This window comes from Rhamphochromis longiceps, linkage group LG14 (assembly GCF_057381845.1).
Source record: "Rhamphochromis longiceps isolate RC_006_pf linkage group LG14, R_longiceps_female_GT1.1, whole genome shotgun sequence".
NCBI classification, from domain to species: domain Eukaryota; kingdom Metazoa; phylum Chordata; class Actinopteri; order Cichliformes; family Cichlidae; genus Rhamphochromis; species Rhamphochromis longiceps.
The window spans coordinates 19,934,045-19,950,335 of record NC_140570.1 but is presented as its reverse complement, the minus strand read 5'-3'; the positions used below and the strand labels follow the sequence as shown (position 1 = coordinate 19,950,335).

The window sequence follows — 16,291 nt, the reverse complement described above, 5'->3', positions numbered from 1 at the left end:
GCTGTTGGCTTAAAAAAAATCACCTTGCCATTTTATATCTCCCTCAAGAATTTGTACTTCTACTGATTAAGGTAATTTTTCAGGGGGAATGTGGCGCAGCAGCAACTTTGCTGAAGCTTTCAGAAGACCAGACGTGCTCTAAATTAGTTTGAATTGGCTCAACACTAACTGGTCTTAAGAGGGACCAAACACAAATTTCTATCTGCGTTCATGTGCTATTAACAACCCACTCTACCCATTTGTCTGGTATTGCAGTGGTGCTAGAGGGAGTAATGAGATGTCTAGTTATGCTGAAAGAACGGACATCTACAGTTATATAAATATCTTAATAATGCTTTTCATCATAAGATGTCTGTCACATTTTGGGTAAAAATATTTTAAGTCAGACCCAAATCCACAGTAATTGGTGTCCGCACACTAGCTAATTAATTTGTAGCTGGAAGCAGTCACAGATTTTAATGAGGGCTACCAAATTAACAAACTTTTGCTCTCAGGATGGTGAAAAAATGAAAATAGATAATCCCTAAAACCTTGTGAAAGTTTAACCAAGAAAACACATCAGCAGATGAGGATAACGAAGACGTTTTTAGCAGTAATAAACTTGAAACTTTTAAAGAAGGGACTCAAGATGTCACATGTGAAATAAGATAATAAACCAACACCATTAATTACGGTAATTAATATATAAATAATTAATAAATAATATATTCATTAATTTATTCATTCAAAATAAAAAGGTTCTAAAAAATCAAAATGTATTTAATGCTGGAGTTGTGCATCGCGGCTTCAATATGTTATCTGAAAATTACAATGCAGGTGCCTAGTCATTAACCAAGAGCATCACCACCACTGTCATCATCATCATCACCATCATGATCATCTGCAGCCAAAGACGATGGAACCAAATCTGCGGTCACATAATGCTAACCCCAGTCTAGCCCAGGGTGACGTAACCGTGACAAAACGCAAACCAAATTTAAACCCAAAAGTCTAAGAAAATATTCTGCCAATAAATAAATAAATAAATAACCAAAACAGCCAAAATGAAGCAGAAAACATAAAAAAACAAATTAAAAAGTACATTGGTTCCACAATGCTTGACCACATACTTATCACCACATGAAGAACAACACGGTTGCGTGGGGCTGCTGCGACAGCCTCGTCGGTACAAAATCTACAGCACCACCACCATGTTCAACACCACCATTACCCCACCTATACGGGAGCCTCTAAATCCTACCCCTATATCTTGACCCCCTCGGAGCCGTACACGTTGTACCCCTCCCTATAAGTGGCTAGATTCTGGGTGCTGGGGGAGGGGCTGGGGCAGTGGGGGGGGCTAAGGTCCACCTTCATGCGCTTGGCTTCGGCCCGTGACTTGTAGCAGAACTCGACCAGGGCCACCAGCATTGCCAGGCCCAGGCCGCCCACAAGGATGTAGAAGACCCCAGCCACGTTGGACAGGCTCAGAGCCTGGGACGACTTGTCCTGAAGAGATGGGAGGGAGGGAGGATTCAAGGAACATGTGTTTAAAAGATGAAAGGGTAGTAGTAGTAGGACAGGTAGAGGAGAAGTGGTGGGTAGACAGGAAGGAAGAGTAGAGAAGAAGGGGAAAAGTGAGGTGAGACGTTGAGTAGGCTCAAGGTGAGAGCAGTAAAAGGAGAGTGGTGCAATGAGGAAGGTGGAGACAGAATAGGGAATGATCAGAGGGAAAGGGAAAATGAGGGAAAAAGCAGACAAAGAAAAGCAGATACAGTAAGTTAGACACAGAGAAATGGAGAATATACCAGAAAAATTTATATGGTTACAGGTACTGAAGTTATGGTATTATCATAAATGATCACAGTAATACATTCTACTTATATAAACTGACATACTACTCATATAAAACTTTAATCTCTACTGCCACCACATCTGCTACTCCACAAATACTTTATACTACAAATCTATCACTACAGCTACAAAACATTCAACAGTTCTAGAAATGTTACAGTGTGCAAAATAGTGCAGCAAGAGTGAATTATTTGTAGAGCAAGATTTTAATCTGAGCGGGGATTTTACTTTGCTCTATTTTTTGGAAAAGCTCCAGTACTTTAGTTAAAACTTAAAGCAACTCCCATGTCAAATATTTATAGCAGGGCAAAAAAACCCCAAAACTGTTTAGCAACAATTTTTAGGTTTAACTTTGAAAAAATTTGAATATAATTTTGATTAATGTTTTTAACAGGGGAGGTATGCAGTATGAACTCCCTGGTTATTTCCCAGTTGCTTTGTAATTGTAATTCATTGGTAATTTAGATCCATTTATACAAATACTAAAGCGTAATCATAGATATAGAAACATAATTTTGTTGTGTTTTGTTTTTAGCTTAGCTTATAGCTCATTATATTATTTATTAGTGATATAAACTCTATTAATGATAAATGCAACATTCTGTTTTTACCTTATTAAAAATTTATATATATTTGTGTAGCTGGGCTCCTGGCACACTCCAGAACTGATTTTACAGCATGTCAATTTAACCAGTCAAATGAGTGTAGCTGCTGATCATTGCTTTTTATTTTGACTGACTTCTTTCAACAAAAGTTTTGAGGAAATAATAACATATCTAGACATTATGGAAACATTCTTAAATTAATAGAAAACAAGGGAGCTGGTCCCTGATTAAATCTCAAATATAAAATGGAGACAGTAATTGCAACAAGTTAATATTGCTGATGCATAAGGATCAGTGCCATTCTCATGTGGAATGGACTAGCATATGAGATTAAAATAGAAACATGGAAGTGAAGATTGTTGATTTTACATATTTTAATATATTTCAACATAACTGATTTGAAGATGGAATTGCCTCAGATTGCTACAGAGACTGAAGAAGACTGTTGTCTTCATTTGTATTTAAAATGAGGTAAATGTGGTCCACCATCCAAAAAGACTCTTTTAATTTTAATGTGGAGCACATTCAAGAAATATCTAAAGTGCTTAAAATGCTATTTCTAAGACAGTAGTTGCAGTAGTATTCATGATGAGAGTTTCAGGCTAGCGTTCTGCGGGCCACAGCAGCGTGAGACTGACCTTACTTCCAGAGTCCTTGGGTCCACACTCTCCCTTGTCATACCACCATTTGTTTTTCAGTTTGTCTAAGACGCCTGCTTCGCTCAGTTTCAAAACTGCAAGGTTTACTGGGGTTCTTCGCGTGTAAAAATAACATAAATAACATCATAGGTCATGTTATTTTATGTTATTAGAGTATTTCTCATTTGCATTGCACATCTCAGTAACAAAGAAAAACTTTTGCTTAGATTGAGTGACCTAGCATGGATCCCACTGAATACATGTGTGTATGCTCGTTGAGGAGGGGCTGGGGGGAGCGAGGAGCTAAGGCGAGCTACAGACATATGAGTGGGACCCACCTTTGTCACTTCAGGTAACACACCCATGCTGCCCCAGCTCAACCTACAACAATCCAGAGGCAATTACTATTAAACCGGGACTATTGGCATCAGGCTAGCTCTGTGTCACAACTGGGAGAGTGAGAAGTTCGCAAACTTACTTTGCATGCGTCGAAGCAGAAATGATCTTTTCTTTAAACTCTCCCTAATGCATATCATCAGAGAAAACAAATGGGTAGTTCTGTCTGTTGGTTGGTTGACTGTTTTGACCCCATTAGTTGTGAAATTTGGGGTGAGCATCAAAGGGTTAATCCGTTGGCAGTCATCAACAATCAGTCATCATCGAAATACACTAACAGGAAGACTACTGCCAGTCCACCACTTTGGGCTGTGACTAAAATCGATGGACTGCTATGATATTTGGATGAAACTAGGCAATGAAATTCTTGTGTTCCTAAAGATGAATTGAAATAATTCATCACAGAGTCAAAGTTTTATTTATTCAGTGTTTTGATTTGTGACAAAATCTAAATATATACACTGCTAATGATGGTTTCAATAATAGTTTATATAGTTGTGCATACTAACAATAATTAATATTAATTACATGACAAATAACAACTAATTAGCATGCATTTAGCTCAAAGCCTGTATCTAATTACAGCCACTAACAAGCATGTAGAATTTATTCCTGTTCAAATGAACTTGATAGACTGCATTTAAAATTTCTCAGTTTTCAAACTGACTAAAGGAATGAAACTTTTGTTAAAGATCTAGCTGAATACTTTTAGAAATTAAAATATTTGACTCTTTATCACACTATAGAACTTTTTTTGCTGAAAAATGTTGCTGAAATCACACATATCCTGTGACTGGTTTTTTTGGTTTTATTAATTATTCATCTCTCCACTTGCCTTTAGTCAAACTGAGCCTCTCAGGGGGTGTCTGCATTTGACTCTAACTAGACTGCTTGTTTTCTCTCTACTCTTCCCAGAGCTGCCACTAGGGGGCAAATATTCCCGTCTTGACAGTAATTGCTCTCTTTATTATTCCAGCTATCCATCAGGGAAACCTCTTTCCATTACTTTGCACTCTGTCCTGTCAGAGGGACATTACCAGTTCAGTGCAAAGCACCTTTAAAATGGTTATCTTCATGAGATGTGCTTGATTTATTTTGGCAGTTACTCAGAATAGGGATATTTTTCCATGCATTATAAAGAAAATGAGCATTTCCCCCCCTGATGATTCAAAATGAAAGTAGGATATATTTACATTTTCCAGCAATCGGGTTCTGGGTCTCTACCAGGTCCAGCCAGCTGATTCATTTAAAAAGAAGTTATTTCAGGGGTTTTCATTGTATGTGTATCAACAAGCTTCAAAGTGCATTTGTCATTGTGTCTGAACTTATATATAAAGTCACAGACCGTGGACATCAGTGCAACCATGTGCCTATTTTTGCAACTGCAGGTTGTCTCAAGAGATTTAAGCTATCTCTTCTATCCTCCCTGTACGCTGCGTGACTCTTTGCCAGGGCAGATGCATGTGTTACACTCCCAGGACGGGGGCTGTCGCGAGCCACTCAGCTGGTGAGCAGCCCCTGTCACCTGGAGGTGGGGGGGGCAGACAGAGAGGGCTAACCTTGGAATCCCCTCCCCCGCTGCCACATTCTCCTTTGTCATACCACCACTTGTTTTTCAATTTGTCCAACAGGCCCTGCTCGTTGAGTTTTAGCACGGCCAGGTTGACCGCGTTTCTTTAAGTAAAAAAGGAGGAACAGATAAGATAGTTTGGTCAGAGCAGAGGATGGAGGGACAAACAGACAAGATGGACGGGGGACCGTAGTCAGGAGAAGGAAAGGGAAAAGGAGGACGAGAGGGAGCAGAAATTAGGATGGGCTGAATTCACACATACAGGTGAGTTAGAGGGGGAAAACCGCACCCCGGACAACGCTCTCCCTTACTATCACTCCTTGACTTACTTCTGGAATTTTTTTCCAAATTTGTTTTGTGGTTTTACAAAAAAAACCCTCTTGCGTTACTCTTCTGTATCTGGCTGCACTAAAATCAGATGCTACCACAGTGAGTGTCAGATTACTGGTATATAGTGTGTTAACCAGGTCTCTGTAGTGTACTGATGAGGCACTTGCCCCCTCCTGCTGCCCCCCTGTCGTCCTATTGCTCTGTGTGTGCACATTGTGTTTGTGTGGCCTCAGTTTCCTAAGGCCCTGCTTACTCTGTTAAAGGGACTGACCTCTAAACAAAATTCAGGGACACAGGGATAACTATTTGGCATCCGTACAGTGTATGTTTGTCTGTATACCTAGCATGATTTTAATGAAATACAAAATCATTACTTGCCAATACTTCTTTGTAGATGTGCATGCAGTGTGTGGCCTCGAGTGTCTAAAATGTTTATGTTTAAGTAATTTAATTACATGTAAATTTTCCATGCAAAAAAGAACAAAAATTAATTGAATCTGTTTGAATGGCAATTTACTTCATCAATACACAGTTTTTAGCAGGGGTGTCAAACATAAGGGCCAGATTCTGCCCCCCCAATGGCCATACTACGCCAAAGTAACAATACAAAGACATTTCTATATTAGAAATATTTCTTAATGATGATTTATTAATTATGAATTACTCTCCAGTAATTGTAACTGCAGTAGAGTCCGTGTAGCGAGCCACATGAACGTTTTTCTGTAATTTTACACATTTATTTATTTATGCTAACAGATTTCTTTCATTTACTACAGCAGCAATTTTTTATCATGTAGAACAACTGAGACATCAAATTGAAATTAAACTTCTTTTTCTTATTTTAAATGGGATTAAATGTGTAGTTAAACATCTTTACACTGACAGAAAAGGGAGTTTGGACTGTTTATGATGAAAGCGAGACATATGTGCCCCATAATGTAAAATCAGTTTGACATCCTGGATTTATAGCAAACATCCATCCATCCATTTACTTCCACTTATCCTGAAGCCTATCCCAGCTGTCATAGGGCGAGAGGCGGGGCACACCCTGGACAGGTCGCCAGTCTGTCCTATGGGCATTCACACCTATGGGCAATTTGGATTAATCAATTAACCTATCGCCACAAACTGCATGTCTTTGGACTGTGGGAGAAAGCTGGAGTACCCAGAGTGAACCCACGCAAACACGGGGAAAACATGCAAACTCCACACAGAAAGACCCCGCCTGTTGGTGGAATTGAACTCAGGACCTTCTTGCTGCGCGGCAACATTATTTGAAAAATCATGCTTCATGTTTACAAGGGCCAAGAGTTATGGTATGACTGTGTCATTTTCTGCTTTCTCTGCCACATCTTTGATTTTTACAGCTGCCCATGAACTCTTTCCTGTCATCCTCTTCTTGTGCGACTGTGCTCTGCTTTTGTTTGTGCGATGCTTATCGGCCAAACTAATCTCTGCACAACGGTCACAGCAGTCGCTGCGTACTTGTTTATTTGTCTGGCCCTTTGTCTGTGCACTTGCCTATCTGGAAGCACTATCTCATCTCTGACGGTCTGATGGTACACTGGTGTTAAGAGCTTAGAAACAATATTCGAGAGATTCGAGAAGAGACAGCGTTCTCTGGGGTGATCTAATCTGCCGGCCATGACTAATCTCATCAACATAAGAGGAATGGATGAAAACAGTTCAAAAAGATCTGTAAAGCATGATAATGACAGTCACATATTAAAAGTCACATCAAAAGGAGTCATATAGCAGAAAGTAAACAATACTATTAATGTTCAGCTCAGTCAGCAGAGTATTCATGCTCTTCTTCATCATCATCATCATCATCATCCTCATCACATCAAATGATTACTGCACCAGGAGGAGAGGCAGGCTCACCCGGCGTGCGCACTCGCAGCCTTGTGCAAGTCTGTTTCTGCAGACTGAGAGCTGCCAGAGACAACCGTGGATAGTCCCAGGTATGTGTTACGGGGGAGCTTCCAAAGGAACCTATCCACTTGCTGTCTGTCACAATTTTCCCTCATAAACGGGAAAACCTTTTTTTTTCTCTTTTAAGAAAATAAGAGCTAAACTACAGGGCGACAGGGGTCTTGAGGAACTTTGCACCATGCACAGGGGAAAGTTATAGGACATGGTGTGAGGCTGATGTGCTGTTTGTGCTTTGCCTTTTATGTGGCAAATCTGAAATGCTGACAGAGATAGATGGAGGAGAGAGGAGTGAGCAAGTGGTCCAGCTTTGCTGAATTTAGTCAATTATTTTTTTTCTCTCAGCAGGCACTTGTCACATTGAGAAGACAAAGTTTCTTTACTGCTGTCACAGTCACCTGGAAAATGAATTATCTGCATTGCTGAGGATATCGCAGTGAAACCTATTGAGACTGTTACTGTAAGCTCAAGTTAACAAGCCAGAGAAACAAATGTCTACTGAGGGAAAAACAAGATAAAATGACCAACTTCACTTTGTCATTTGTTTCCTCCATCTTTTGGTTTCTATTTCATGTTGATGCACTTTTTCCTTTTAAAAAACTACTACTAATTTTTCTGTTTGTTGGGCTTTAATTTGAGATTGTTCAATTATCTATTAATTTAACTGGTTTAAAGATTGAAACTGTGTCTTTCTTTTGTTTGTGGATCTGTATTTTTCCTGTATTATATTTACTTTGAATTCCCCCCATTGGACAGGCCCCTCTGCTTCCTGTTCCTCACTTTTTTTCTTTTCCTGGTTGTCTATAAATTCCCCCCGTGGCTCTGGATGGAGTGGCAGCAGTCTGTGGTTCTGCCTCTCCTCGTGGTCATTCTCTGGTAATAAATCTCTCTTTTAATCATTGTCATCATCAGTATCATGGAAGAGTGAGATGATAGCAGACAAATGAACAGAGTTACCTGGAAGGTGGCCCTGTGGAGAAAAGGTGGTTGAAAATAGCAACAAAAAAGAAAGGAAGGACACAAGCACAAAGCGACGTATGGATGACAGCGACACAGGACAAAGACAGTGGAGGTGACATGCTTTGATTTAACAGATGGCAGAAGTGAGAGCAAAGAGTCGAACAGAATTACAAACAATACAAAAAGGAAGGCAGAAAGTGGGGGGAAAAAGAAATTAAGGTATTAACAAAAGAAACCATGACTAAACAAATGATTTGCACGTTTAACACATTTATCGAAGTCACTGCTGCTCGGTAAAAACATATAACTGCCATAAATCCATAAACTGTGTTAAATCAATAACATTTACTGTTAATTTGGGACTTTACGCTTGCGAGAATCAATCAATATCCACTTCGGTCAATTTTTACAATTCTTTGGTTGAGAAATTTTCACCAGACAGCAGTGAGAGGTTGATTTAGGTCAAGTATTAAAGGCACAGCAGGGTAGGTGGAATATCGCAGCAATAGTCCAGTATCAGCGTCGTTACTGTTTCCTATTGTTACACTATTCCACCCACCTTAACTGTGAGCCTTTCGGTGTTGCAATGCCGTATCCTTTGGAGTCCAGGTTGCCTCCGACTTTCATGGTATCACAAGGCTTTCGCTGCTCCGTGTATTCGTTCATGGTGGACTCGAGAAGGAAGGCGTACTTCCCCTTGGACTTTCGGACCCTTGCCACGCCTTCTGCTGTGGTTTTGGTGAAGACAGTTGGCTCAGCGGATTTCATATATGACCACATCTTCTCGTATACAGCTATTTTGGATCTCTAGCATGGAAGAGGAGCAAAGGGGAGAAAGGAAAAGGTTAACAGGGAATTAATGGGTATAAATTCACAGTTATAGGAGCAAATTTTCCCTAAAATGATGTGGAAGCCAGCTGTCAAGGAAGCTACGTTGTAGATGTTCACTGTATATATTTCAGCCGTTTAATAAAAATAAATGAGTCCCACTAACAAATACTGCCTGTTTGTTGCTAAGTTATTGATGTTCTCCAAAAGATATTAAACATTAAACACTCAAACTTGCCAAACACATTGCTCTTAAAGTTGATTTGGGAAGGTTAACAAAAATGAATACAAAATTCCATTTTTGTGACCTATTTCAAATGGATTTATGCTTAAGGAATGAGTAGAAATTAATTGGTTTTCAGCTACAAGAAAAATAGAACAATGCCTGCCAGTCTTTTTCTTTTATAAATATTACTTTGAACAGTGTGCGGACACTATCTAATTAATTATTCAAATCGACATGCTGACCTTAGTGCTGACTTTACTGATGCAAAAAGGAAGCTGTTAATCCATGTTAACAATCCATGTTTCCACTGGATTTGATTTGTTGCTACAGCTTCATATGATGTGAAGCTGACTTTTCCTCTTTTGGTCCCTGAGTAAAATGATGCTGTTGATGGTGTGCTGTGTCTTCAATGTTTATCTCCTGGTGTATAATCACATTTACTGTATAACCACATTTAAATTATGACGTAGATGCTAACAAGTCAAGCATCAGTCTTACTTTTTACTGGAATACTTGTACACTAAGCTGGTGTGTGGTTATGAATTTAGGACTGAGTACAGTACAAAAGTCTTCAGCCACCACTTATTTCTTTATATTTTGCCTTGAACAAACCAGACGTTTTTGGACTTTGGCTGCTTTTTCACTCATTTTCAGTCCACTCTTTGTACCTGGCTATTTTCAGAGGAATGTTGTGTTTTTTAAAACCACTTACTGTGGTTGAATCATTCAAGCATACAGAATATGCCGAACCTAATGGGTGAACCAGTGTTGTAGCTACAAATATAACAAAATGTATCTTTAGGCACTTTGTTACTATTAGCTTAGCCTATTAAAAAAATGATAATTATTTGCAATTTCTTTACTTGAAACTTGAATCTATGAAAAATTCCAAAATAACTCAGTTTTTCAAGCATATAAACTGTGCTTTTGTACCAATATGGTGATACCCAAAGAGCCAAAAATCTAGCACATCTCCACATGTTATACAGTGTTTCCTTAAAGACACATAATGGAAATGACAGAGACAGAAGTGGCAGGCCTAAAAAACTACAAGACAAACCAGGGACAAAAAGCAGGGGTATGTCACATCACTGAAAAAAGACTGAATATCAGTTGCGACAGGTCATATGGGGTGGTGAATCCAAATTGAAATTTTTGGGTTCAATCAATTTGAAGACAGAGGAGGTCAGGCGAGAGCTACAACAGTGAGTGTCTACAGCCATCTGTAAAACATTTCAGACAGTGGTGCTGGGGATCTTGTCAGAACTGATGGAATTATGAATGCATTGAAGTATTTTCAGATCTTGATCCACCGTGCTGTACTAGCTGGAAAGCGTCTGATTGACATCACAATGATCCCAAACACACTGTCAATGCAGTAAAAGCACACCTGGATATCGGTCATGGATTGGTCTCCCCAGAGCCTGGACCTCAACATCCATGAAGCGCTGTGGGATCGTCTTGTGTGGTCATACCAGATATTGGCTTTTGAGCTTATTATAATTGTACAAACTCTGTTGCACATATTTCAGTAAATAAATTCACCAGTTTCTTAGCAAAATACGAAGAAATGAAAGGTGGCTTAAGACGTCTGCACAGTATTGTAAATAAACTCTATTATATTTTTTTATAATGTGTACTGTATACATCCTACATATGTCTGTGGTCTTGTAATTCTGCACATCGGTCTGTGTGTATATATGTGAAATGATTTGTTTGCTTGTGTGTGTGAACTGCGTGTACTCAAGAGTGAAAATAACAAGCAGAGGAGTCAAACTGTCATCCTCCACCAGCGCACTGCTTCTTTCTTCTCTTTCACTCCTGGTGATAAAGTGTTATTCTGTCGCTCTTCGAGCAACAAGCCAGGGCCTCAGCCACTGAAACCAGCACCCGGGGAATGATATGTGTGTGTATCAGTGTGCTGCTAGTGCGTGACGGACACCTATCCCATAATAATGTCACACACATCAAAAGGCTCCGCCTCTCTTCATTCAACCCTCTTTCTCTTCATTTTTCTCCTTCCATTTCTTCCTCTGTCTGCCAAAGTCTATCACAGTTTCTCACCCCCCCTCCTGTACACCTCCAGCCCATCTATCCAAGCCCCCACCTATCAAAGAAAGTGAGACCGAGAGACGCCGATAATAAACGCGCGTGTACAAAGCGCCGTCTAGCCTTGGAGGGATGGATGTGTGACAATAAGGTGTGACTCTTTCCAGATTCTTTAACAATGAGCGTAGCTGTGAAAGAGGAAAATGGATGCTGCAAGTCACCTTCAGGCATGCACAATATGGAAACGCTTTTAAACTTACATGGACGCACGTACCGTGTTTCTGCGCGTTACAAAACGCCACTCAAACTTGCTTACACATATAAGACACATGCATATGTTGCTTTATGTGCACACGATATTGTATGTACACATCCACGGTCACACAAACACACTTGCATGCACACACAAGATAATTAATGGTGGTGGCGAATCCCCCTCAGCTGTGGGAGAGTAAATTGCTTTTTCACCCTCCACAGATTTCAGCCTGCTCGTTATGTTGATGATGCCAGAGCGACTAACAGAAGCACAAACTGCCTGCTACATTCTCCCCCCTTTCCTCCTTTGTCTCCAGACACAAATACCAGTGCACACATTCCTACAGAGCAGAACTGTTTATATACACATAACATGCACAGGAACAAAAACAAATCTTAATAATTGTGTGAAGCAAAAGGGAAAGAAAAAAAAAATAGGATTGTGTGCATGTTCATGTGTGTCAACTATTAGCACTGACTGGAAGCCACATAGGTGAAGAGGTCAAAGGGTGAAGGTGTAATTGGGGCTTCTTTACCCCACTCTGCTATTCTTTCCACTTTCTTTTCATAGCAGCATATTCTATCCCACCGGTTATCCTTGACTTTACTTACCTTACTGCCTACTTTTATAATCATTATGGTTTTATTCCTTTATTTTGATTAACTGCTGAGGACTGTGGTAAAAAAAACATCTTTTCACTGTAATCAACATTGCGTTTGAGAAAATCCAGCACAGATCTTTTGTTTTCTCATGTCCGGTGTAATCTTTTTAAATCTTACTGTGGGCTTTGATCAGGTTTTACACGCAAACTAACTGGAAACAGAAAGTCATCTCAGCTTACCATCACGTTTCAAGTCTCTCTCAAGTCGAGATCAGTACACGAAAGATCCTTTAATTTCGATTTTCTAGAATGTTGTAGATTGGTTTTCAAGTATGTGCTGCTTGAATTAGCCTAGGTAACCGAGGCACACTCATTATTCCCTACTAGCATACAAGTGATTAAAGTTCTGCCACTAAAGTATTTTCTGAACAATGTAATATTTTAAATAGTCATCTCTGTAAATTTGAATCTGCACCCAGTTGTCAGTTTATTAGCTATACCTTACTAATACCAGGTTGGACCCTCTTTTGCCTTCAAAAATGCTTTAATTCTTCGTGGCATCGATTCAACAAAGTGCTGAAAACTTTGATCTATACTGACGTGATAGCATCACACAGTTGCTGCTTTGTTGGGTGCACACCAATCAATCCCACAGGTGTTAGATTTAGATCTGATGATTGTGGAGGTTATTTTCAAGAAACCAGTTTGAGATGATCTGAAAAAATATCTCCCTCACTATTACACCACCACCACTGTTGATTCCATGATGGATCAGACCATTTTTCAATCTCTATTGTCCTATTTGGTGAGTCCATGTGAATTGTAGCCTCAGTTCCTCCTGCTCTTAGCTGACAGGAACAGCCTTATGTTGCAGTAGCTTCAAGTCTGGATATGTTGTGCACTGCACAGCTTGTCTGGTACAAACAGCAATGACACATTTAAAATCACTTAAATCACCTTTTCCACGCATTATGATGGCCTGTGTGGACTTCAGGAGCCTGTCCTGACCATCTCTACATATCTAAATGCACTGAAATGTTGCCATGTGATTGGCTGATTGCATATTTCCATTAACCTGAAAAGGCTCAAGCAATCAAATAAAATGAACAGTGGGCGTTGAGTTCATACCCTGAAGAATTCTTTAGTGGAGCCTGAGTCCAGCGTCCCATAGGCTATCTCTGTCTGTTTGGCCAAGTCCTCTGCACTCTCTATCGGTGAAACCATCCTCTCCACAGTGAGGAATGCAGCCAAGTTGGCTGTGTAAGAGGAGATGATGATAAGAGTAAAGAACCACCACACACCTCCAACAATACGTCCAGATAGAGACCTGCAGAGAAGAGAGTGGGGAGTGAGGTAGGGAGAAAAAACAGGGAAAGAAGAGTGAGGTGTAAGAAAGGGAAAGATAAAGTCAATTTTTTTTTTACAAAGTGGCCAAGATGGCAAGATTAGGGAGATGAAAGAAAGCAAACACAGACGAGAAATCAGCAGATGGATGAAACGGAGATGGTTAAGGTAAAGACGACAGTGAAGGGATTAAAAAACGCGAGAGAGAAAGAAACACAATTACCGTTGCAGAGATATGCAACACAGAAAACTGTAGCTTCACAAAGCGTTCTGTGTGCATGACAAAACTGACAGTACCGCCAAAGTAATTGTCTTTCAACCTGAAAACCAATTCAGCACTAACAGCAACCGAGGCTACATGAAACAGATAGCAATCGGGGCAAGCCAGCATCTCTCTCATCCTCTTTCCTTCTTTTCCTTTTCTCCATGCTTACGCTGTTTATCTCCCAATTGTGAGCAGGAGCATCAAAGTAAGTGGCAATTCATTTTTTTTTTTTTTTGCATGAACTTGTTTTCACTGAGTAAAAGGAAGGAAAGCAAGTGAGAGTGAACCTATTAGAGAAAGTCAGAGAAAACTACATGAAGGCCACATGATGTTTCCTTTTAAGTACCGCAGTCAGTAAAAGACCTTGAAATTCTAATGGGCAGAAACAGCAACAAGGAAAATAATAATACAGAAAAAAAATCAAAAAAACAACTTCACTTCAAAGGAGTGAGAAACAAAGTGAAAATATTACTGGGCATACACTACAAGACATTCAGAAAGAAAGAAAAAATGCAGAAAATGACTGATAAAAGACCTGATAAATAACTTGAGCATGAAAGCAAATCATCAATTCTAATTCATCGCTTTTGCTTTTAAGAAGCACTTTAATATTATTATTTTTTTGGTAAAATTACACCAAAAAGAAATAAAACAACTGAAAGGTGCTATGATGAACTCCTGATTCAGGTGATCTGTGATCCGTTGTTATCATAAAAACACTGATTATAGCCACTTAAACCTCGGGCGATAATCAGATCCTCTTGCATACAATCAGACAATGTGTTCCGATATTTACCGGACAGCCTGGTGATACCAACACTCTGATGTGAGAGCGGCGGCAGACAAATTATTTTTAGTCGGGTTTATTTGTAAGAAGTGTGAGCGGAAGAGAAAACGAGGAGCGAGAAAGTGGAGAGACGCATTGACGCATGACTCGGCATAAATTGTCACCTTTTGGAGCAACTCTGCATTATGCTGCTCTTCAAAATCCATCGCACCTCTTAATCCACACACACGCAAACACACACAGACTTGATAGTGTTTGTCCTTGAGGCCTTGATCTGTTTGCTTGAAATAATGAACCTGGCATACACCGTGATGGATTCTCAGACGAAACTGTTGTTAGATATATTTTTATACTTATTAGGATACAACAGAAACTTTCTGTTTTTTTAACCATGTGACACTTTGATGTAATGTTTGTCTTTGAGCCCAGAAAAGGAAATATGCCGGTGACAGAGATTAGGAGGATGAAGAGGATGGCATGTTCAGAAGTTTCATAGATTTCACAGGATTTCTGTTAGTGGCCAAAAACGCAGAGGTGATCTGACTGGTTAGCTGGTGAACAATACCTTATTAATTCAACCTTGTGGAGTGACTCTGGGTGAGTGGAAAAAGAAAGTGGTATAAAAGAAAAAATGACCGTGTAAGGAATCTGTTGAAGTTTAAGTTGCACCTTATTGATCACTGGGGAAATTTTGTCCTCTGTAACTGACCCATTATAATCACTGAGTGGCATTTGGCAGAGTGCACTGCTTATTTCCTTGGCTAGTGCTTCAGGCAGGACCGGTGACAAGAGAAGTGGCGTAAAACTTTACTGCAGTTCTGCATATCTTGTATTCATAAGCATTACATAAACTTTTAATAACCAATATACGCTCTAATGTATTTTTAAGGAGCATTTATTAATTCATTTGACAGCTCCTCTTGGGGCAACCGCAGGTGCTGGTATGAGCAGATACTGAATGACAATACACTGCAGCAAAACACATCTCTAACATAAAATATACGGGTTCCTCAAATTTATTACATCAAATTAAAGGCTCCGGCCTACAGCTTTCATAAATTAACACTGTTGATAATAACAAAAATTATTTTTGCAACGTATACGCAGGCTCTTTAATAGAAATTTTAAGCTAAAATATAACTACTGTTGTTTTCCAACAATTTTCAGATTTAATATAACCTAAACCACGTTCTTGCCCTAAAGTAGTGCAAACAGCCACAGATGCAAAAGAGAAGAAGTAAAATAGTAATTGCCAAACATAGGATACAAACTGAAAATCGTCTGTTTGATATGTGTCTAAATCACTACCTCCTTCATTGAAAATGGACTCTTTATACCAGTTAAACTGACTTGTTTTCTGGAAGTGTAATTTCTCTTGCTGCTTCTGACCTGTAGAGGCACTAGACCAGCATGTAAGTAAGCACTCTTGCTTTTTTTTTTAAAGCAGATGTTAGTAGCATTCCTAATAACATGCAATCTTACTGTAGCAAACAAAATCTCTTTTTTTGTCCACCAACTCCTCCTACACGATCAGGAGTTGAGGAATCAAGACAATCGGGCACACTGGTTCATCACAGCCCACTGAAGGTTCTTATCAATATCACATGTTATGGCATCATCGTGTGATCTAGCAATCACCTAACAGTGATCTAAAACCACAGTCTAAACCAG

General features: G+C 39.5%; 1 protein-coding gene across 4 annotated transcripts in view; it reads right to left on the bottom strand.

Annotated features, from left to right (window-relative positions):
* Window positions 1-16,291, bottom strand: part of gria4a (glutamate receptor, ionotropic, AMPA 4a) — a 123,745-nt gene that overhangs the window by 7,745 nt on the left and 99,709 nt on the right. The window contains exons 14-17 of one of the 4 annotated variants that reach the window (XM_085429087.1): window positions 13,353-13,551; window positions 8,824-9,071; window positions 5,032-5,146; window positions 1,351-1,488 (exon numbers count right to left, since the gene is read on the bottom strand). In XM_085429087.1, coding sequence (XP_085285213.1) covers window positions 1,351-1,488; window positions 5,032-5,146; window positions 8,824-9,071; window positions 13,353-13,551 — 700 coding nt within the window. Of the gene's footprint in view, window positions 1-1,240; window positions 1,489-3,076; window positions 5,147-8,823; window positions 9,072-13,352; window positions 13,552-16,291 lie in introns of those variants that run through there. The other 3 variants (XM_085429085.1, XM_085429086.1, XR_014914737.1) reach the window with 3 other exon arrangements.